This window comes from Ictalurus furcatus, chromosome 28 (genome assembly GCF_023375685.1).
Source record: "Ictalurus furcatus strain D&B chromosome 28, Billie_1.0, whole genome shotgun sequence".
Taxonomy (NCBI): Eukaryota; Metazoa; Chordata; class Actinopteri; order Siluriformes; family Ictaluridae; genus Ictalurus; species Ictalurus furcatus.
Window position 1 is genome coordinate 7077876 of NC_071282.1, and position 25144 is coordinate 7103019.

Below are 25144 nucleotides of genomic sequence, written 5' to 3' on the forward strand. Positions count from 1 at the left end.
TGGAGCTTTCATGTATTCTAGATTCATTACACATAAAGTGAAATATCTTAAATCCTTTTTTTGTTTTAATCTTGATGATTATGGTTTACAGCTCATGGAAATCAAAAATCCAGTATCTCAAAATATATCTCAAAATTCATAAAGAAGTTATAATACAGAAATGTCGACCTTCTAAAAAGTATGTTAATTTATGCACTCAATACTTGGTCGAGGCTCTTTTTACAAGAACTACTGCATCAATGTGGCCTGGCATGGAGGCAATTAGCCTGTGGCATTGCTAAGGTGTTATGGAACCCAGGTTTCTTTGATAGCCGCCTTCAGCTCGTCTGTATTGTTGGGTCTGGTGTCTCTCATAGATCCTCTTTGGGGTTCAGGTCAGACGAGCTGGCTGGTCAGTCAATCAGAGTAATGCCATGGTCAGCAAACCAGTTACTAGTAGTTTTGGCACTGGTGGCAGGTGCCAAGTCCTGCTGGAAAAGGAAATCAGCATTTCCATAAAGTTTGTTAGCAGATGGAAGCATGAAGTGCTCTAAAAATCTCTTGGTAGACGCTGCATTATCTCTCGAGTTAAGAAAACACAGTGGACCAACACAAGCAGATAACATGCCACCCCAAATCATCACTGACTGTGGAAACTTCACACTGGACTTCAAGCAACTTGGATTCTGTGCCTCTCCACTCTTCCTCCAGACTCTGGGACCTTGATTTCCAAATGAAATGCAACATTTACTTTAATCTGAAAAGAGGACTTTAGACCACTCAGCAACGGTGTTTTGAGTTAATGAGCTGATTAGAGCTCTTCTCAGGTTGACATTGCTGTATTATAAATTTTTTATTCTAATGTTTTGAGATGCTAGATTTTTGATTTCCATGAGTTGTAAACTGTAATCATCAAGATTAAAATTTAAAAAAAAAAATGCTTGAAATATTTCACTTTATGGTTAATGAATCTAGAATATATGAAAGTTCCACTTTTTGAATTAAATTACGGGTGAAAAAAAACAAACTTTTCCACGATATTCAAATTTTTCCATGATATTCACACTGTATGTGGGTGTGGCTAGCATCAAACATGAAGTTTGATCCAAAACTCTTGAGGTATACCTTCCCATAAGGTTATATTATTAAACTTAATGCAAAACAATGATAAATTTTTATTCAAATGTTATATCTGGATTTCGGTAAAGCTGCTTTGTGTCCATTGTTAAACGCACTATACAAATAAAACGGAATTTACTGAAATGTCTTTCCCCCAAAGGTTATAAAATTGTCATGACTAATACATTCCATATATATATATATGATGCATATATGCATAGGAAGTGCAAAATAAGCAAGAAATGCAGTTCAAATCATGTTGATATTTTAATACATTTCCAAGACATCCCCAAATAACTAAACATGGGTTTATAATTAAGGTTAATTGGGACCGTTCTAAAACATTACATGATGCACTGGTGGATTTTATGTGCATTAAATTGTCAACGATTTTTGTTGGTGATTGCTGTTTCCCATGCAAAGGCTGAGGAAAAGAAGAAAGATGTCTCCCTTTTGCAAACTGTCCAATTTTCCTCGGCTAGTTTCAGGTTTTTTGTGGAAACCTGTCAACGAATACAGTTGAAGAACGTCAGAAGCCAGGACACAATAATCTCTGAATCGGTCACGTTCAGTATACAACAGTATATTACTAGCGGTAAAGAGCTGCCCCCTTCAGGTTAATGTAGGGAATGCACGTTTTCTCCCTGTTCCTAAAAAAATCATGACAAAAACGAGACAAATTACTGTTTTTTGTCAAATAACGGCACATGGTCTGAATTCTCTCTTGACTAGATTTTTTTTTTTTGGCAAAACCAGTGTTTATGAGTGTTGTCATACTTTAGCAAATACATAGGATACTATCACGCCTAGCCTTGTTTCCCGCGGCCTCGTTTAGGTGATGCACCATCACATGTGCAATAGAGCTAATAGAATGTCATTCGACTGAGTTAGTTCAGAAATAGCTTTATATAAAGTTAGCTGTGACATTCTAAATAAATGGGATGCTCATGTTATTATTTACAAACACTCCCAGAGTGAAAACAGTACCGATAATTCCTCACTGTAGTCTTTATTAGCGATGGGACACAGATGAGTTGATTTAACTCTAGTGACATGGATATGATATTGTAATTCCAGGATATATTGATGTCAGGTTAAACGATGCTGCTTGGTATGAGGTTCAGCATCCTTCGTGGGGTAAGACTCGGTTTTATTTATTCTGTTATTATTATTTTGCTAACTTTCACAACTAGTTATACCAATAACCAAACCACATTTATCAGCTAGCTAGTTAGTAACTATATATTAACCGAAGTGTCCATTTCCAGTGTGTGAGACACTGTTGGTGTTCATCACCTCAAACCCGGAGAGGACAATGGAAAAGGAACTACAGTTTCCTTAAAGGTGATTCTTATTCCTTATACGCCAACGCTTTTGAATGCTTCGTTCTGATTGGTCAGGAGGCGCTGACGTCGAGGCGTTCATGCTGCAAGGAACATCAGAAGTTTTCTATTAATGCACGCGTTGCTGTTACTATAGCAACGACCAATTCACAGGGACTTGCATCGCAGATTCTCCACAATAATCTATGCCTATTAATAAGCTGATTAAAAAACGGCCTGTTATTTAGCAACGAAAATGTATAATCGGTGATACAATGGGGGAAATTAGTATTGAACGGGTCAACATTTTTTTCAGTAAATATATTTCCTATGAGGCTATCCACATGAAATTTTGTGTTCACATAAAGTTATGTGTTATAAAGTGGAATGACACAGGAAAAAAGTACTGAACACACTAACTGTGAAATGTATTTAATACATAGTGGAGAAGCCTTTGTTTGTAATGTCAGCTTCAAGATGAAGCTTCCTGTATGAAGAAATTAATATACAACATTAATGGAAGGAGTCTCCAGTGTCAGCACTTTGTAGCAGTAGGTTTTCTGCCACAGGAAAGTCTTTGGGACTTGTTAATGACTCTTTAGAGCTGAATTGAGCTACTGTAGCTTGTTTCCTGGATGTTTCACAATATTAAATGTGTCTATAAATGGTTACAAGTATGACATCGCTGCTGGAAAAAACAAAAAAACAATAGAAACCATCACAGAAATTCTAATGGTTTCCACTACAAACTTTACGAACATTACCATTATTGATGCACTAGAAATGATACCAATAGAAGGCAACAAATTACTAGTAGAGACTCACAGGGAATATTACATTTTCCATTAAAACCAATACAATTCCCATTATAACGATTAAAACCATTACAAATTATATGAGGGTTTCTTTTTTCTTTTTCCAGCAGGGATGTTCCTGTAAGTCATAATACATGGTAGGACATGCTGTTATAGGAAAATAATAATCGACTGCGTGGTGTGATGTCATTACCATGTCTAAGTAGATTATTTTCATATAACAGCACATCTTTTAGTCTTTGATTCCTCTTATTTAACAGCACTATTAAAATTTCGACTTAAAGTTTCCAATAATTTTTATTCATTTATTATTAAATGACACATCATGCTTCTTAACCCTGTTACATTTTTAATGTCATATTTAATGTTGTGCAAGATCTGTGAGACAAGTTAATCCTCCCCTCATCAGCTTCTCTGTTTCTCTCTCTTTCTTGAAGTAAAAATAAATAAATAACAAAAATAAAATGCAGCTTTTCTTGAGAACGTAAGGTCCTATGACTTGAAGACTCTCCCATGGTGAAAAACTATTATAACACATTGACACAGGAGACACATTGCATAAATGTTAAATAAAAGTGTCCTAATAAAAAACATCATAATATCAAATATTATATGTTTACGTTAGATACCATATTATCCATATTAAATTTCTTATACTTGAAAAATACATTTTAAAAAATCCATTAATATCCTTAGATTATGTAGCTTGTCTGGGTTACAAGACCCTGTGAATGAGCTGTTGCTATAGAAATGATAATCTATTAGACTGTTTAATATAAACCTGTTAGAGCTGCTGTTATAGAGAAATAATCAACACCTTCTGACCAATCAGAATAATTCAACAATTGTGGTATAATAATAAATGACAAATTGAAATCTTTGGCAAATTGGTGTAGTTTAAGAAATAAATAAAACACTACGGGATATGCTGTAATAGGAAAATAAATAATGGCATCGCACCACCCCAATATTGATTGTTTTGCTATAACAGCACGCCCTGTCGTGTCTTGTTATTTACTTAATATCTGTCATTCTGTAAATGACAGTTGCTATTCACACTGTTTTGCAGATGATGTTAAGTCACCTCGAGCCGTGGTCAACCCGGACATCTCAAAGTAAGACCCTGATCGTTTGAAGAGTCTGGTAATATGATACTGAATGAAAACATAACACTCAAAGTAAAATATTGCTGAACTTTATTACAAAAAAGAAACAGTACTGACTGTACCATGAAAAGGTACTGTACTTTTTAAAATGATATAAATATGGAAATATTAATATATTATTATATATTAACTGTTGATAAATATTAAAGTAAATAAAATCTATACATCCGAACTGGACCAAAAAGTAACACTCCAAATAATAAATATAAATAGAGACATCAAAAATGAATTTAAAAAATCCACTTCAAATAACACAACAAAAAATTAGTTAGTGATAGTTTTTATTTTGCCTATCTAGGCCGCTTTCGTACTGCATAGTGGTAGCAGACGCTTCTCAGCCGCTCCCGCAATGGAGGCAACCTGGAAAAACAATCGGTGTGGATTTTTGTCGATAATCGATAGTTCCAGCAGTCATTTATCAGTGCTGATTAATCCGCAAAACCAATCAATCGGTCAAAATCTACTTAGAAGAACAGCAAAAGCACACATGGCCTTTAGTGCATTTCAAAAAGGTAAAGCCAGGCTGTAGTATTTTTCACTTTAGTATTTTCATATTTGCCTAAAGTAGCGTGTAAAAGAATTGTGCTTATGTGTGTTAATATTCAGAATCCGTAACATTGGCATCATGGCCCACATAGACGCGGGGAAGACCACCACCACTGAGCGGATGCTCTATTATTCTGGGTACACACGTGCCCTTGGAGGTAAGCTCTAAGTGTTAACATCAGGAGCTTAAAGCTGCTGTAAGCAATAACCTTTTCCAATCTAAACTACTAAAGTCAGAGTTGTCATTAGCCAGATGTTTGTTTATCGACTGTCAATTCGCTTTCTCGAAATACATGTCTGTGGTGCTGTATCACATCAAAAACATAAAAAATCTGCTTGCGTAAGTACTCCTCTTCAGCGTACTACTCGGTAGAAGCACCTTTTCTTTCTGCCATCATTGCATGCTGTTTGGGAGTGATTTTCACCCATTTGTCCTGGCAGATTTGCTCCAAGTTCTTCAGGCTGGTTGGATGTTGTTTGTTAACTGCGATTTTCGAACATTGCCACAGATTCTCAATGGGCTTTAGATTAATGGGATTTAGACTTTGACTTGTTTTTAACCAATCCTGTGATACTTTGGCCTTGTGTTTGGGACCACTGTCCTGCTGAAAGATGAAGTTTCTTCCAAGCTTTAGGTTTTTTTTTTTTTGCAGACTGAAGCGAGTTTTCTTGTAATATCTCCCTGTATTTTGCTCCATCTGTTGTCCCTTCAGTTTTGACAAGAAGCCCAGGTTCTGAGGATGAAAAGGGATGGTGTTTACTGACGTGCTTGTAAACGTGTCTCGAGCGAATATCTCAATCTTGGTCTCATTACACCAAAAAAAAAAAAACATCTTCACTGGATCACTCTCATGCTTTCATATGGCTCATTTTGAGCAGTGGTTTCTTTCTAGGCACCCTCCCATACAGTCCTCAGTTATGCAGAGCTCTTAAAATAGTTATCTTGTGCACCTTCACTCTACTCTCAGCCACTGTTCTCCTGATAGTGGAGGACAGTACTCCTTCAGAGTCACTGTTGGCCTCACTGTGGCTTCCCTCACCAGTCTCCATCTTGTTCATGCGCTGAGTTTTGAGGATGTAAATAAAAGAGACCATTTAAATAGTTAATCACAAAGACATGCATGACCATTAAGCATAAGAAGCCAAATTTTCATTATCATCAAGGGCCTGTCACTTGCGAATGAAGGTCCCAGTGACCCAGACCTAGGTTTTATGGCAATACAGTCATAAAATACATTTGTAAATGGCCAATACATCTTGTTTTTATCTCCATTATGTCCTTTATATACAGCGATTATAGAAAATGGCAGGTGAGAATGCAAATAAGAAAATGGTGGTCATGTGAAATCTCCTTTTTTTTTTTTCATATCTTCAAAAACACCAGATACTAACAAACAAATATTTACACTGTTGGCAAAATGGCATGCTTATGAACAAAAGGCTCCACATTAGAATAACAATTATGTTATTGTATGAGTATTACTCCTCCAGTGATGCCGTTTCTGTTATATAGACGTGGATGATGGAGACACTGTGACTGATTATATGGCCCAGGAGAGAGAGCGTGGAATTACGATCCAATCAGCTGCAGTCACATTTGACTGGAAAGAGCACAGGATTAACCTCATTGACACGCCAGGTACACACACACACACACAGACACACACTTTCCTGGTGCATGCACATACTCAGGGAAGCTTTTGTTTTGTTTTAGGCCATGTGGATTTTACTCTGGAAGTGGAGAGAGCTCTGCGTGTGCTGGACGGAGCCGTAGCTGTGTTTGATGCCTCAGCAGGAGTGGAGGTGAGTTTTTAAACCGGTTGCAGTCCTCTATATATTTTTAAATGTTCATGTTGTACCTGAGCCTTTTGGAAGATGGCAAAAATGTAAGCTGTTTAAAAGTTCTCAATTCTTGCACAAAATATGTCAAAGCCCCCTACAGTGCATCTACCATTTGCTGCAGAACCAAAAGTACAGTGGGTGGAGTCAGACCCGATCCAGTTAGTCCTACCTGGGTGGAGTTGAATCAGAAGTGCAGAGACAGCTCTGTGTGTTCCAGGAAGGATAAGAAGTGTGTTGTCAACTACAGTATCTCACAAAAGTGAGTACACGCCTCACATTTTTGTAAATATTTGATTATATCTTTTCATGTGACAACACTGAAGAAATGACACTTTGCTACAATGTAAAGTAGTGAGTGTACAGCTTGTGTAACAGTGTAAATTTGCTGTCCCCTCAAAATAACTCAACACACAGCCATTACTGTCTAAACCGCTGGCAACAAAAGTGAGTACACCCCTAAGTGAAAATGTCCAAATTGGGCCCAATTAGCCATTTTCCCTCTCCGGTGTGATGTGACTTGTTGGTGTTACAAGGTCTCAGGTGTGAATGGGGAGCAGGTGTGTTAAATTTGGTGTCATCGCTCTCACACTCCCTCATACTGGTCACTGGAAGTTCAACATGGCACCTCATGGCAAAGAACTCTCTGATGATCTGAAAAAAAAAAACATTGTTGCTCTACATAAAGATGGCCTAGGCTATAAGAAGATTGCCAAGACCCTGACACTGAGCTGCAGCACGGTGGCCAAGACCTTACAGCGGTTTAACAGGACAGGTTCAATTTAGAACAGGCCTTGCCATGGTCGACCAAAGAAGTTGAGTGCACGTGCTCAGCGTCATATCCAGAGGTTGTCTTTGGGAAATAGACGCATGAGTGCTGCCAGCATTGCTGCAGAGATTGAAGGGGTGGGGGATCAGCCTGTCAGTGTTCAGACCATACGCCGAACACTGCATCAAATTGATCTGCATGGCTGTCGTTCCAGAAGGAAGCCGCTTCTAAAGATGATGCACAAGAAAGCCCGCAAACAGTTTGCTGAAGACAAGCAGACTAAGGACATGGATTACTGGAACCATATCCTGTGGTCTGATGAGACCAAGATAAACTTATTTGGTTCAGATGGTGTCAAGCATGTGTGGCGGCAACCAGGTGATGAGTACAAAGACAAGTGTGTCTTGCCTACAGTCAAGCATGGTGGTGGGAGTGTCATCGTCTGGGGCTGCATGAGTGCTGCTGGCACTGGGGAGCTACAGTTCATTGAGGGAACCATGAATGCCAACATGTACTGTGACATACTGAAGCAGAGCATGATCAGTATGCAGTATTCCAGCATGGTAATGACCCCAAACACACCTCCAAGATGACCACTGCCTTGATAAAGAAGCTGAGGGTGAAGGTGATGGACTGGCTAATCATGTCTCCAGACCTAAACCCTATTGAGCATCTGTGGGACATCCTCAAATGGAAGGTGGAGGAGCACAAGGTCTCTAACATCCACCTGCTCCGTTATGTCATCATGGAGGAGTGGAAGAGGACTCCAGTGGCAACGTGTGAAGCTCTGGTGAACTCCATGTCCAAGAGGGTTAAGGCAGTGCTGGAAAATAATGGTGGCCACACAAAATATTGACACTTTGGGCCCAATTTGGACATTTTCACTTAGGGGTGTACTCACTTTGTTGCCAGTGGTTTAGACATTAATGGCTGTGTGTTGAGTTATTTTGAGGGGACAGCAAATTTACACTGTTACACAAGCTGTACACTCACTACTTTACATTGTAGCAAAGTGTCATTTCTTCAGTGTTGTCACATGAAAAGATATAATCAAATATTTACAAAAATGTGAGGCGTGTACTCACTATTGTGAGATACTGTATGTTGTTCCGTGCTGTAGAACATCTTGTGGGTTAGGTGTTCACCCTCTTAAGCGAGGACTGTCTCCTACATTTTGTGACTAAACATTTGATTATGTCACTCCACTGTCCCATGCTCAAATATAATTTCAATTAAAATTTAGGAATAAAACATGGGGCATGCTATATATATATAATATATATATATATATATATATATAAAATATACAGTCCCCTCATAAACTATTGGAACAGCAAAGCCAATACCTCCACCATGTTTCACAGATGAGCTTGTATGTTTTGGATCATGAGCAGATCCTTTCTTTCTCCACACTTTGGTTTTTCCATCACTTTGGTAGATGTTAATCTTGATACTTTTGTAGCTCATGTCTGCATTTTCTATTCAAACTGCTGATGAGTGGTTTGTGTCTTGTGGTATGGCCTCAATATTTTTGCTCTCAAAGTTTTCTTTGAACGGTGGATTATGATAACTTCACCTTTGCCCTGTGGAGGTTGTTGGTGATGTCACTGACTGTTGTTTTTGGGTTTTTCTTCACAGCTCTTAAAATGCTTGTTTGTCTTTAGCTGTTATCCTTGACCGACCCATTCGGTGTCTGTTGCTCAGTACACCACTGTTTTCTTTCTTTTTCAGGACATTCCAAATTGTTGTAATGGTTATGCCCATTGTTTGTGCAATGCCTCTGATTGATTTTCCCTCTTTTCTCAGCTTCAAAATGGCTTGCTTTTCTCCCATAGATAACTCTCTGATCTTCATATTGGTTTATCCTTTTTAACAACAAACACAGTCTTCACAGGTGAATCTGTAGGCTCAAACCAAGAGTAGATGTTCGGAACTATTTATTGTTTAAACAGTCAATCTAACAGGACATACCTGGATAACAAGAAACACCTGTCAGTCACATGTTCCAATATTTTTGCTCGACTGCAAATTGGGTGGTCTGATGCAAAATGTGTTATGTTCTATGTCGCTTAACACATCTACATATAAATACCAGGAAATAAAATCTGAAATTCTACATTCTCTTCTCATACTCATCTTTTGATCTCAAACCCAAATGTCTTCAGTGTACAGCAAAAACAAATGAATTGGCCTTGCCATTCCAATAGTTTCAGAGGGGACCGTAAGACACAGTGTTCCGTTGCTGCGCAACACAAATCGGAGTTACTGCCACAAACCCAAGGTTGATTTATTTTCCAAAAACAGCAAATGTTTCATACTCCAGCAGTTTTTCAGCACTAACAATGTTTTTACTTATTAATGAATGACACATCTTTATAATTTTTTTTTATCAGTTTATAGTTACATTTAATGACATAGAACATCTAAGAGGTAAGTTGTTAAAAAAAAATATAGCTTATTATGTTAGCAAGAAACCACAAAGCCTTCCATCGTGAAGTGTCTGAAAACTTCTACCTCCATTACCATATCAACAGTTACACACGTTTAAAATCTGGTTATGTGCAGTGTCCGCCATACAAATTTCTCTGTACATAAGTGCTGTTAGAAAATTAAACACAACACCTTCTGACCAGTCAGGATGTACAATTCCACAGTGCTTCTATGTTACCTCTATGTCTGGCATTGACAAGCAAATTGGTTACATTATACCTCTGGATCATTCTAATATTTGGTCTAATAATCACTAAACCTTTTGACCACGCCCACATTTATTTGTTACTGCAAAAACAAGATTTGCAGCTTTTGGCATTGATTTTGCTCAGCAAAGCTATTTTCAGATAAAAATCTATTTACATGTCTTGAATTTTTCTATTCACACTTCAGAAAACACATGCTGTGTGTTATCTTGAATGAATTGCAGGCGCAAACCATGACAGTGTGGCGACAGGCAGAGAAACACAAAATACCCTGCGTGTGCTTCCTAAACAAGATGGATAAACCTGGAGCCAGGTAACACAAAAACCTACACATGAAATCGTTTACGTCTTTCTGTGACTCAAGTCATTTCAGTCAAATGTTCAGATTTATTCACGATTTGTTCACGATTTGTGTGCAGCCTGATCATGCAGCCTTAGAAACCAGTTACAAATTACTTCTTAAAAAATGTAATTAGTAACATAATCCAAGTATCACATTACTTTTGAATTAGTTCAAGGTCACGTGTAAATAAAGTCAAGAGTAAAGCAATACGAGCTAAAATACTTTTATTTAGAGCTTAAAAACATTCAATGTTTGGATTTGTTTTAAGAAAATCAATAAATAAATAAATAACAGTTCCTGATATGAGTAACATTATATTACAAAAGTTAGGGTGTCCATATTCTGGTTTTCCAAAAAGAGGACACCTTTTTTTTTCTTCGTGTTTTAATAGCGTTCAAAACAGTGTTACTATGAATGCAGATTTTAATACTGTGAAAAAGACACACTATTAGCACTATTAGCATCACATAAATATATATAAATTCCTACATTCTTTTGAATATCCATTGTATAAAATTAAATATCAGATGCCACAAGTGGACCTTCTGCTATCATTTACACATTTGAATGACCATGTAATACGAAGCAATGCGATAACATGAAATAAAAAATGACCTTATATGGCTATGGGCATTTGCTGCTTCTGTCAAGCAACTGTTTGATGCCGTAGACAACAGCACTTCACCTTCGCTCGTTCGCTGAGAGAAAGCTAATGGTTGAGAGGCGGGAATTTGGCCAGTTGTTGCTGCAAGCCTTTTAGACTCGACAAATTGGTGTGTGAGAAGGCAGGAATTACAGAGCGGGGTTAAAGCAATGCAAATATGCACACACGTTGCAGTATTAGACCATAAGCACATCATAATGAAACTAAAGCCGAATCCCAGACATTTTCTCAAATTTAGACGCTTTTTAAGATCCAAAAAATAGGACATGTCTGGGGAAAAAGAGGACGTATGGCCACCCTACTAAAAGCATTTCAGAGAACAATTTGTGTTAATTTCTCCCAAATTAACTACACAAAATTTATTTGCGCATGCACCTGGAGGTTGTTCATGTGTTCAATTATAATCAAGCAGCTGTCTATATTATGTTATGAAAAAATATTAATTTCTTTGGTTTTAAATGAATAATTTGTAATCCTGATAGTGTATTCCCATTTTTTTACAACATGTACTTGTAATCTTACTTTGTTTTTGACAGAACTGTAATGGATTACAGTTACCATTTTTTATATCCTGATTACATAACGCTGTTACATGTATTCCGTTACTCCCCAAGCCTATATATAAATGTATAATATAAAACATAAACATTAATTTAGCATTATTCTAAGCATTGATAATTCTGTCAGTAAAATATATTTTTTTTTGCACCCAGTCCAACACAGACTACAAGTGCATGAACTGCAAATCCTGACTGCCATTAAGTCCTCTCTTGTTCAGATGCAGTAGATGGATGGATGGATGTACTTGGGAATTTGGGATTTCAGAAAGTGAATGTTTGAATAAACTAATCTTCGGTCATCACAGCAGACTCACTGATTGACACAACTGACCCTCTAATTAAAAGAGGCGTGAATCTCAGTCATGCCGGTTTGATTCACTGATTCAAATACTGACCCTCTGAACAAGAGAGGAGTGAATCTCAGTCTTAACTTTATTGAATTGAATTCACAGATGGTTAAAAAAAACATCTGGCATATTAAACATATAGAAAGCAATGACCTAAAAGGAGAAGCGTAAGAGGAGCAAATATTACCCAAAAGGATTCATTTTGAGGTTTGCAATTGCGAAACCCATCAGCAGCAGTGGAATGAAAGTAATGACTCAGTGTGTGGAAGTGAATGATATTGAATCATTCACCTAAGTGATTTATTCAAAAGGAATTATTCTTGAACAAAACATGACATGCAAACAAATAGATCTTGCCAGTTGAACAGATCCACGTTATGTATATCACTTTAGCTCCTCTTTTATCTACATACAGTAAAGGAACCTCAGTACGGTCTTTACACAGTAATTATACAAATCAGGGATCTGAATGACCTCAATGTATGCAACATAACTCCGAAATGTAATGGTTTTACCAGGAAATAAATCACATTTTAAATGTGGTGTTCTTTTTAATACTTCCTCCTAGCATGAGTTACTCTGTAGAAAGCATCAAGACGAAACTGAAGGCCAACCCCATAATCCTTCAAGTAAGCGTGTTCTCTTTTTCAGTATGCCATTAATTCGTGTTCATAACAATAATCAACCCCTTATGGATCTAGTTATTTAATTCTTTTTTTTCAGATTCCCATCGGCTCTGGAAAGGGATTTGTCGGATTGGTGGACTTGATCACCAAGCAGCGAATGACATGGTGGGGAAAGTCATGGGCCGAGGATGGGCGGGCTTTTGAGACGAGAGCCCTCCAGTCCACAGATGACCCAGAATTCCTGGAAGAAGCCAATCAAGCCAGAGCAACCCTCATTGAACAGGTACAGTGCCATTAAACACAATATTCAGCTAAACATTGCAGCTGGGTTAAGCTGATTTTGCTTGTCTTTCTGACATTCCGAAGTCTTTTATTTCTCTTACATCACAGAAATTTGATGGTGCTAACAATTTTTTATTCATTGAAGAAAGACAAGTTGTGCTTTTTATTCATGTATAGTAAAGTTTTATGTTGTGGAATGTCACTAGCCTCTTTTTATTTTTCTGTTGCAGTTAATGAGGCAAAAAAAGCAGTTATTTTACTGAGAAACCATAAACCCCAAATTACTTACTGTCAAAGCTGCTGTTGTAGAAAATTAATCAACATCTCGAGTTCAGTTGCATGTCTTTGTGTAAACTGTATTTCAACTCAGTTAAACCATCTCTTTATTATGGCACTTTAACAACATTGTGTTATAATACTTTCCCCTCCGAAAGTATTGGAACAGCAAGGCCCAATTGTTTTTTCTATACACTGAAGACACGAATATTTACTTTAAGACTATGTGTTCCAGTACATTTGCTCACCTAAAAATTGAGTGGTCTGCTACCAAAAGTGCCATGTAACCAAATTGTTTAACACATCTCAATGTAAATTTCAGGAAATGAAAGCTAATATTCTGATCTGTCGTGTCATATTCATCTTTTGGTCATAAAAACCCAAATGTCTTCAATGTAAAGCAAAAACAAAGGAATTGGCCTTGCTGTTCCAGTACTTTCAGAGGAGACCGTATTATAACATAACTGTACTGTAATTGTTATTATAACTGTGTATGTTATATATTTATTTAGTTTATGGTTTAGAATATTAGAATAACCATCTTACTTCCCCAGATGTAACTGCAAACAAAACAACTTTTAAACTGATAATAGAGAATAAAAATATGTTTAATCATGTTTTATGCAGGTTGCGGATTTGGATGACGAATTTACGGAGCTGCTTCTTAGAGAATACAGTGACAACTTTGACTTGGTGCCTGCTGGGAAAGTATGTTATCATATACACTTGGTTATGTGTATTTGAGTGTGTGTGTGGGTTGTTGTTGTTTTTTTAGCAGCAGGAGAGTTATATGACAGATATGCACTGGACTTTATTTTTATTGGACAGTATTTTACTATCAAAAAAATCTCTGGCAGTGTGTGTATCTCAGCAGCCGAATAGTGGGATTCGACTATCGTTACAGCATTGAACTGAGTCGCAACACAGTGGAGCATGTTAAGTTTTAAAACTTTCGCCTACAGTAGATACCAAATTTGTTTTGTAAAAATCAACAAGTTCTAATGTTTTTGTTTCTTTTTCTGGTTGATAAACCTAAAAACACATATTTTTATTTCAGAAACAAAATCTGCATGTTCCTAGGCTACTGATATTATCAATGAATGTAATGAGGTAGCGAATGTGTAGCTGTAATAAAGCAGTGGGAATATGTTTTCAGTTGCAGGAGGCGGTGAGGAGAGTGACGCTGTCTCGTAAAGGAGTGCCAGTACTGTGCGGAAGTTCACTGAAGAATAAAGGTGTTCAGCCTCTACTAGATGCCATCACAGCATACCTCCCTGCCCCTGATGAAAGGAACCATGACCTGGTGTGAGTCTGCTTTCCTTCCTCTTCTCTGAGCCTTTGAGCCTGCTCACCTCTGTTTTGATCGCATTCCTATTGATTTGATCCCTGTATGTCTGGTTGCTTCAGACGTCCTGCCGGCACAAATATGTGTAGCATTCCCTTGTTGAAATTGGTGGTACTGGTGTGTAATACTGGGGGCAAATTCAAATTCATACCACTAAAGGCTGTTTAATATATTTGTTATCTATTTTTTTTTTTTGTTATCTACTTGTTATCTTAATATTTGTGAAGGAAAATATCTTTCCCTACAGTTCTCAGATTAACAGTGAATTCTTGAATGGTTAACCTCACTATAAGACACATTGCATTGTGGCTAGATTTTTTATTTATTTATTTGTTTGTTTATTTTCGATTTTCAATGTCTTGAGTTTGTTAGGTCAAATAATTCTGATTCGTTCAACCATTCTTTTAGTTGCATGATAGGCCTAAATATGCAGCCTGATTTTGCTACCATGTAAAGGAGACAAAACGCTGTCTATCGCCATTGATTTGACGTCATTTTTAAAAAACTTAACCTTTTTTGTCTTTGTACACATTAAAAAAAGTGTCATCAAACTCAGTTTAACGTTTTTTTGTTTATTTCACTACTGTTTTGCAGACAGTTTGTTAGCTAAATTATATATTTGATAAGCATCGTGTATCATAGAAATGCCCTCAAGTATCATGATATGATTTTTTTGTCATATCGTCCAGCCATAAAAACTATAGCTCTGTGTTTAGAAAAATAATTATGTTTCATTTCCAGCCCAGACAGAGTTCTATTTCATGCACTGAAACATGAGAAATCTCTGCGCTCAAATCCAATGAGCCTGAAAAGAACGTATTGAACTCACATATGTGAATCTTAGATTCACTGATTCTAATTGATTCAAACAGACTCACTGAACAACAAGAGAATCTTTCCCAAAAGAATTACTGACTTCAAGTTAGTCATACACACAATTACAAATACAACTTAACAACAGAAATTAAACAGGAAAAAACGTAAACCTGTATAAATAATTTCTGATTGATCATCATGAAGTCAGTTATGGATATATATGGAATTAAATACTTTTGTTTGCACATATTTTTTTTTACAAAGAAAAAAAAGATAAATAAATAGCCCTCTGTAAGGCTGCTTGCTTATTTGCTGATGTTACAATAAGTTACTCAGTTGCATTTCAATAATCAGTACTGATTCATTCACATTCAAGACTGAATCACATGTGTCTGTGTGTGTGTGTATATATATATATATATATATATATATATATATATATATATATATATATATATATATATATATATATATATATATTAGAACTTTCTCATAACATAGTAGGGGTGTAACGATATTCTGAGGATTTGTTTTGACTCGACAGGGTTCATGATTTCAATTCAATTAGATTCTCAGAATATTTTGAACATGTATTATGCCATAAAAGTTCAAAAATTGCTACAAACAAAGGTTTAAAATTGTAAACAAATGTACTACAGGTTCACCATATCTTAAAAATAAATAAATAAATTCTTACAAATATTTTGATTGAATGAACAAAGTGTTCGACTTGGTGACTTTGAAAATGATCGACTGAAACTTAATGAGCTCGGTAGCAGAAATAGAGCTCCAAAGTTGTCTAAAATGTCTGATGTCCATGGCCTCTGGTGTCATTATAACTGTTTAACCATTATTACGTGGTTGTGTAACTAAATAACATGTCATGCCAGTCAGCCGCTGCAATCCGGAGCTATTAGGCTCTCGGCTTTCTCAGTGCAGATCTTGCAGGCTCTCCAAGACCAAGTTCACGTAACGTTCACTATATATTTTAACTCTATGCATTGCGCAGATTGGGAGCACTGATGTTCAAACAGTGCAACTGCATTAAACGCATAATTAATACAGTGCTAATATCTACAGTGTGGATTGCACATTTCCATCATGCACATCATCACATTTTTGCATTGCAATGTTTCTTTTATACCCTATTATTTAGTCATTTCCAAATCCCACACACTAGTTAACTCTTCCCTATTGCACAGCAAGTTACCAACCTGCCTGCTTATAGTCTTCCTCTGAGATGTGTGAAACCAGCTACCAAATGTTTTCATGTAAAATCATAAGGCTGCTGCATGTGCGAGGATGCTAACTATTCTATTGTCTATACATGAGCTGACACACGCACAGTTGTACAGTGTTGCTCTTATTAATGTAGAAGATTGCCATCTTTTGAAACACAGTTTTCCTGATGACAGTTGAACAGTTGTAGCCACATTTCTATGTGATTTTCTTCTTTTGTGTGTTTAGGCGCTGGTATAAGGATGACTTGTGTGCCCTGGCATTTAAAGTGGTCCATGACAAGCAGAGAGGTCCTATGGTTTTCCTGAGGATCTACTCTGGCTCTATGAAACCGCAGTCAGCGGTGTACAACATCAACCGAAATGGAACGTAGGTCTATTACAAAAGTACTCAGTAATCACAAAACATTCAGTAACCTGCTTCATCTGGGCCACGTAGTCCAAACTCTTATCAAACTCATAAGTGATATGGAAATTACATGCAAGTCTAATTAGATCATATTAACACTTGTATGAAATGTTTCATTTATGCAACAGCGAGAGAATGAGTCGTCTACTGCTGCCATTTGCAGATCAACACGTTGAAATCCCCTCACTGTCTGCAGGGAACATCGCCCTCACTGTGGGCCTCAGACAGGTACAGTTTTCATTCATGAGCAGTGTTGTCTCACACTCCAAAGCTTTAATATGTTATGTGTGTCATTTTAGGTTTAGCTCTAGTTTTTGGAAGCCAAATGGCTGTTAAATATTACTAGGCAACTACTTAAGGAGGGCCATTAACTCTCTGAAATTGATTATTTTTGATATAAGAGCCCTTCCCAAAATGTTTTACATTTCAGTGACTTGCCAGCATTAACAGTTTTTCATTTCTTAAACAGTCCCTACAGGATTCTGAGATTTTGTGAGCTCAGAAATTAATGCAAAATCAAGGAAACGCCGCAATAGTCGCAAAAATTGCATCACAAATATTCAAAAAAGCCACAGAAAAATCAAGCATTTTTGGCCACAACAATCACAAAAAAAACTCCGCAAAATCCTGTATGGACTGCTTAAAGAATGACGCCTTTTATCTGTTTATAGTTATATTTATGTTTATGTTGTGGAACTTCCACAGAACAATTTAGTTAACGTTATCACTAATAGCACCACCAGCCTCCCCTTTTCCCTCTCTCTTCAAGATAGTAATGCAGCTTTTCATTTTATTGAGAAACCACAATCCCCTCAGAAAACGTGATGCTACAGGTTTACCTACCTCTGAGTGTTACAAAGTGCTGACACTGGAGACTCCTTCTAAAAATGCTAAATAAACATATCCTTACAGAACACTGTATCATATCAACACTTACACACATTTATGTGGGAGGTCCCTGTGTAAGATGTTACTATAGAAACAATAACGTATTACAACAAACACCTTCTGAAAATCTGACAGTGCTCTTGTATAAACCTATATATTGCATACTAAAGCAGTTACTACACAAGCAAAAAGCTGTGTCTCCCATTTCCTTTGTTTTTTTTTGCATGTGTGTAACAGAAATATTTTTTTTTGGATTGGATCAATTACTGATTTAAAATGTCACATATCAATTTCAAGTCTCTTAATAATATTATTATTAACGCCAGTCAGTTTCATGCATCATATAATATGACCTGGTATGGTCCTGTGCTCACTCCTGTGCTCAGACGGTGACAGGTGACACCATTGTCTCGTCCAAAGCCTCAGCAGCAGCCGCAGCACGCCGGGCACTCAACAAGGCAGAGGAGAAGACAGCGTCTAGCCGAGAGATGAACAGTCTTGTACTGGCTGGGGTTGAGGTGCCCGAGCCCGTCTTCTTCTGCTCTATAGAACCTCCTTCCATGGCCAAACAAGCAGGTGCATATCATATTTTCCTCCCAAATGTACTACCAGACTGTATCTCAGATGTTTTGATTGAAGTTTGAGTGTCTAGTGTTTAATAAAGACTCACCATATATTGGGCTGTATTCAAATATGGTTGGTGACTTGACCAAAAGTTCCTTGTATTCAGAGACAGGTTATGCATGTTTACACACTTTTTGTAGATGTGTCTATGACCGCATTTTTCTATAACATCTAGACCACCACCTTTGAACACAAGCATTTGCCATTGAACCCGAAAAAACACGGGATAGAAAATGCAGACCGAACAAGCAGATAGCATTTTTTCCTCCTTTGTAATCAAATGTACAACCCTAATTCCGAAAAAGTTGGGACAGTATGGAAAATGCTAATAAAAACAAAGATGGGTGATTTGTAAATGTACTTTGACTTGTATTTAAACAAAAAATGTATAAAGACAAGGTATTTTATGTTTTACCTAATCAACTGCATAGTTTTTTTTTTTTTTTTTTTAAAGATATACGTTTATTTTGAAATTGATGCATTCAACACATTCCAAAAAAGTTGGGACGGGGTAATTTAGGACTAATAACGATGTGACAAGTTAATCAGTGAGGTAATCATCTAATCATAGTATGTAAGGAGCCTCCAAAGAAAGCCTAGTCCTTCAAGAGCAAGGATGGGTCGAGGCTCTCCAATCTACCAACAAAGACAAATCGGTAGCATTTTGGGCATTTCACCTTCTACAGTGCACAATATAATTAAAAGATTCAAGGAATGCGGTCAAATCTTGGTGCGTAAAGGGCAAGGCCGAAAATCACTCCTGAATATGCATCTCGGGCTCGGGAATAATTTGGTAAACCTGTTAGTCAACACCATTCGCCGCTGCATCCACAGATGCAAGATAAGGCTTTACTATGCAAAGCAGAAGCCATATATCAACACTGTCCAAAAGCGTCGCCGACTTCTCTGGGCTCAGTCTCATCTGAGATGGACAGTAGCACAGTGGAATTGTCTTTTGTGGTCCGATGGCTCAACATTTCAAATAGTTTTGGGACAAAACATCTGTCGTGTTCTCCGGGCCAAAGAGGAAAAGGATCATCCGAGCTGTTATTAGCATCAGATCCAAAAGCCAGCATCTCTCATGGTATGAGGGTGTGTCAGTACCACAGCATGGGTAACTTGCACATCTGTGAGGGCAACATTAATGCAGAAAGATATGTACACATTTTGGAGCAACATAAGCTGCCATCCAGAGTAGGACATCGCTAACCACATTCTGCCCGGATTACAAGTGCATGGTTGCGTAAGCAGAGAGTGCGGGTGCTAGCATGGTCTGCCTGCAGTCCTGACCTGTCTCCAATTGAAAACATAATACTAAATTCCGATTTAAAAAAACGATACTAAATTCCTCAGCCAATACCGATTATTCAGAGTGATAGCGGCCGATGCCGATACCGATAGTTTGGTGGTTCTGCCTTTTATACCTTCTTTTAAATTAATAATAATTAATTCCACAATTCTGAAGGAAATGCAAATAAAAACTTTATTCTCTCCATTTCACCAAGTTGTTTCACAGTAACTGGTCTCATAAACAGAAAACACATTACTCAAATTAATATTAACACATTAACTAAATTCTGAAGATTAAATTAAGATTTCTTGACTTATTGAATGTTATTAATTCATATTAACATTGACTGAATTCTAAAAACCCTCCTGTTAGTCTCACATTCACTCACCAAAAACAAAAGCATTTCTACTTCATCACTGAACAACCTACTGGTAATATATAATATAAACTTTTTTGATGATATTAACTCATATTAACATTTAATTGGATATGAAACATACTACTGTACAAATATATTTCTCTGTGCAATATATACATTTTTTGTCAACTCCCCTTCATTTAAATCTTTCAACCGTGTACTGGCCCTTTAATTCAGCGCGAGCAGCATGGCAAAAAATATATATATATTATACTCGCCGCCGAAACTCCCGTTTCACTGCTGCAGCGTCCGGTGTCAAAGCACTCATTCGTTAACATGCACGCCGAAAACAGTGTGCGGTGTAAAATTTTAGCAGTGCAGAACTTACACACTGCAGTTCTGTTGTCATTGTCACCCAATTCAAAGTAATTCCACACAAGAGACATCTTCTTTACACACAGCACAAATTCGATGTGTTTTCCCACCCTCTTTTGATTGACAGGATATAATCAGCCCTGATCATCGGATGTTTTTAAACTTAAAAATTGCCTTTATGGGCCGACACACCTATGCATCTCGATTAATTATTGTTATTAAAAGAAAGGTGATCTTACACAGTGGTAAACAATTGACTGTCCCAACTTTTTTGGAGTGTATTGCAGTCATCAGATTTGAAATGAATGTATATTTTCAACAACAAAAAAATTCACAAAGTAAAACATCAAATATGTTTTCAATATAGTACAGGGTGAATTAAATTTTCAAATGACTCTTTTTGTTGTTTTTTTTTTCATACTGTCCTAACTTTTTTGGAATTGAGGTTGTAAACAAAAGCGAGAGACAGTTTAAAAAAGGGAAAACTAAAACCAACTAAAATGGTGATCTATGAAGGAGAAGATGGCAAGCATTTCTATAAACATGTAATAGAAGTCTAGTTTATTAACAATAATCCTCAACATTATTTTTAGTCTACAACCCAAAACCAAAAATAAATATCCGTGTGACATAGTGTGGTTACATCAAACTGCCAGACAGTAGTGCTTGACTTAATATAGCTCCACGCTTAAGCCAGTGTCACACAAGAAAAACTTTATTCCAAGGTCAGAATCGTACTTAAAATCCCATGCAAAACATTTGAGTAGCACATAAGTCTGAAGTTACATCTGAGGTTTGAATGCTGATGTGTGCAAGAAGTATTAACTCCTCACTATGCCTACGTAACTCTGTTCTGAATACAGCCCGTAGTGAACATCATATCTTTGTGGCATTATGGCTTATTTAGAACCTAATTTGGTTGCTAGCTGTACCGTTTCAACTAGCTAAAGACCTGAGACGAACATGACTTGCTTTATATATACTGTGTATGTTGCAGTTAATAAGGCACATTTTATGACTACATTCTAGTAAACTACTAACTAGACATGAAGAGATGAGCCTTGATTGTAAAACTCATTTATGGGCTAAAACAGTACATAGGCATTACATAGAGGGGGGTTTTGTCATGGTTAATGCTGACTAAACATATAAAAGTGCAATAGTTATGCAAATATTCACTGCTAAAGATCTCCATATTTCTCTATTATTTTCACCTTGCATTAATTAACCAGCTCATTGGCATTTTTTTCACCAGAGAGCAGCAAGGAGCTAGAAGTTGCAGTTGAAATCAGAATAAAATTTCTAAATGATTTTACTTCTTGTGACAAGTTTTTATTTTTATTTTTTTTATTTTTTATATATAACTGAAGTTAAATTCCTTCATCAAACTATGTATAAGTAATAATATGCCATCTCTGTATCAACTTAGGGTCTGATAAGAAGCTGACACACATTAAAAGAGACAAATACATGTAATATTTATTCAAATTCAATATTTATGATTCACCATGGTACTACATAGCAAAACAATACATTATTAGAATATACAGTATGTATCTGTTATAGAAATATATTGCTATGGCTACATACAAAACCTCTAAGTGAATAGCCATAGTAAATAAATAGTATGCCAAAATCAATAGGACATCCAAATACATGTATAATTATATCAATGTGTGAATTGTACCACAATGTGATGGCATGTCCAGAGCTGTGCCAATGGTGTTTTCTCACGCGCTAACAACAGGTCAGATGTCTTACTCTCTTAGAGCAGCTTTAAGTATTTGTATCTGATTAATACATGTGTCTATAGAAAGAACAGTTTGTACACAAAAAGAAAAGTTATTAGATTACTGACTTTAATTCTTGGATTACTGAATAATCTTTGCTGATAAAAGATCTTTTACTTCTACTCATAATACAGAAGTGCATATCACCTACATGACCTTAAGGTCACATGATCAGATAGCAATTTCTTGGAAGATTCTGAGAAGGACAAACACATGAGTAACATTCATACAATGTACAATGTAATAGCAACTAATTAATACAATATGAGCAAACAGGCATCTTTACTGAGATTAAACTGCCACACATGATCTGTGATTTAAAGGTGAGGACTTCAGCCTCCCAAATTTACATAATACATTTTTCCCCACTATGATCTCTACATAATGTGTTCTACATTTAGTCTTGGGAAACTTGTTCATTAACTTTGCTGGAACAGTATAGTTATGGGTGTTATTATGCATTGTCATCTAGCCCTATATATGTATGTGTGTGTGTGTGTGTGTGTGTGTGTGTGTGTGTGTGTATATATATATATATATATATATATTTTTTTTTTTTTTTCCTTTATCAGTGCCACTTCTTTAATAGGCCTGTCATAAAATGTTATGAATGTTGGAACTTAGAAGATAAGGCCATCACCTGCCTGAAGCTAAGAACATAGTTTAAAAATAAATAGATAAAATAAAGTAAAAAATTACGTACACAAAAAAACAGCCTCCTTTATTTTCGATTTAAAAATGTAGTCTAAAATTTCATTGCAAAAAAAAAAGATTGCAGGAAACCAAATATAAGAAATAGTTTGGTTCTGTTGGCACATAATTTAACTAATGTTAAGCACTTATTTCTAGAAAGAATCCAAATTATCTGCCAATAGAATATGAATAATTTAAAGCTTGAAATTAGTAAAAAAAAAAAATAATTAAATAATAATAATAAAATGTCTACAAACCGGTTTAATAATCTTATATTTGGTTCAGAGTAATTTTATAATAGGAAATAATAGATACATTTTTACTTTATTCAAGATTTTCTACTTATTTCTTATAAATCTGTGTTCTGCTGATTCGGTTGATGATGACTAAGTAAGGAATAAAAACACTGGGGGCATGCTGTTACAAGAAAATAATAAACAGTGTTAGATCCTTTTATCAGTTGTGTTGTAACAGCTCTAAACAGTCATTCTCTTACAGGTCTGTTTTTTTTCTGTATTTTGAAGAAAGACAAAAAAATGTAGCTTGTCATAATACATTTTTTCCAAGAAAGCACAAAGCCTTCCATCTTGAAGACTTTCCAATGTTAAAGGTACTGCTTTACCTCTGCTTACGCTTTTTACAAAGCGTCTACATACCTTGGAGACTCCTTCTGAAAATGCCGGATAAATGTCTCCTGGCAGAAAACTGTACCATATCAACAATTACACACTTTACATTTAAAAAAAAAAAAAAATCCTTTTCAGTGGAGCATCTGGCATACACGTCATAAAAGTGGTCCAAGGAAGGACAACCAGTGAACCAGCGACAGGGTCATGGGTTCCCAAGGCTCATTGATGCACGTTGGGAATGGAAGCTAGCCTGTCTGGTCTGATTCCATAGAAGAGCAATTATAGCACAAATTGCTGAAAAAGTTCATGGTGGCTATGACAGAAAGGTGTCTGAACACACAGTGCACCACAGCTTGCTGCATATGGGGCTGTGTAGCTGCAGACTGGTCAGACTGCCCATGCTGACCCCTGTCCACCACCGAAAGCACCTACAGTGGTAAGCATAAGGACTGGACGTGAGCATCAGAACTGGACCATGGAACAATGGAAGAAGGTGGTCTGGTCTGATGAATCACGTTTTCTTTTACATCATGTGGATGGCCAGGTCTGTGTATGTCACTTTCCTGGAGAAGAGATGGCACCAGGAAGCACTATGGGAAGAAGGCGAGCTGGTGGAGGAAGTGTGATGCTCTGGGCAATGTTCTACTGGGAAACCTGGGGTCCTGGCATTCATGTGAATGTTACTTTGGTATTGCTGCAGATAAAGTACACCATTTCATGGCAACAGTATTCCATAATGGCAGTGGACTCTTTCAGCAGGATAATGCACCCTGCCACGTTGACATGTTCCTCAAACCATTCCTGAACAATTTTTGCAAAGTATTAAAGGTGCTTGCTTGGCCTCCAAATTCCCCAGATCTCACTCCGATCGAGCATCTGTGGGATGTGCTGGACAAACAAGTCTGATCCATAGAGGCCCCACCTCACAACTTTCAGGACTTAAAGGATCTGCTGCTAACGCCTTGGTGCCAGATACCATAGCACACCTTCAGAGGTCTTGTGGAGTCCATGCCTCGACGGGTCAGAGCTGTTTTGACAGCACAAGAGACCTACCCAATATTAGGCAGGTGGTTTTAATGTTCTGGCTGATCGGTGTATTAGAAAAAGCAGATTATAATCCTTGTAGCTGGCACTGCTGTCAGGGCTGCTGTTATAAACACTAAATTAATGAACACCTTCTGACTATTCAGACTCAAGCATTTAACAATGATGTGGTGTCATAATATCATTATTTTCCACTGCAGATCTTGAGCATGCTCTGAAATGCCTCCAGAGGGAAGACCCCAGTCTGAAAGTCAGGACAGACCCCGACTCTGGACAGGTACATAATCTTTTGCCT

The 25144-nt window shown here is 36.9% G+C and overlaps 1 protein-coding gene across 1 annotated transcript in view; it reads left to right on the plus strand.

The window, feature by feature from the left end:
- Positions 1 to 1853: 1853 nt before the first annotated feature.
- Positions 1854 to 25144, plus strand: part of gfm2 (GTP dependent ribosome recycling factor mitochondrial 2) — a 28094-nt gene continuing 4803 nt past the window's right edge. The window contains exons 1-15 of the mRNA XM_053618042.1: positions 1854 to 2235; positions 2367 to 2442; positions 4305 to 4350; positions 5008 to 5105; positions 6461 to 6586; positions 6662 to 6750; positions 10476 to 10564; positions 12734 to 12794; positions 12889 to 13074; positions 13977 to 14057; positions 14506 to 14654; positions 16978 to 17118; positions 17286 to 17385; positions 18432 to 18621; positions 25050 to 25126. Of these exons, the coding sequence (XP_053474017.1) occupies positions 2200 to 2235; positions 2367 to 2442; positions 4305 to 4350; positions 5008 to 5105; positions 6461 to 6586; positions 6662 to 6750; positions 10476 to 10564; positions 12734 to 12794; positions 12889 to 13074; positions 13977 to 14057; positions 14506 to 14654; positions 16978 to 17118; positions 17286 to 17385; positions 18432 to 18621; positions 25050 to 25126 (1545 nt within the window). The 5' untranslated portion in view covers positions 1854 to 2199. The remainder of the gene's footprint in view (positions 2236 to 2366; positions 2443 to 4304; positions 4351 to 5007; positions 5106 to 6460; positions 6587 to 6661; positions 6751 to 10475; positions 10565 to 12733; positions 12795 to 12888; positions 13075 to 13976; positions 14058 to 14505; positions 14655 to 16977; positions 17119 to 17285; positions 17386 to 18431; positions 18622 to 25049; positions 25127 to 25144) is intronic.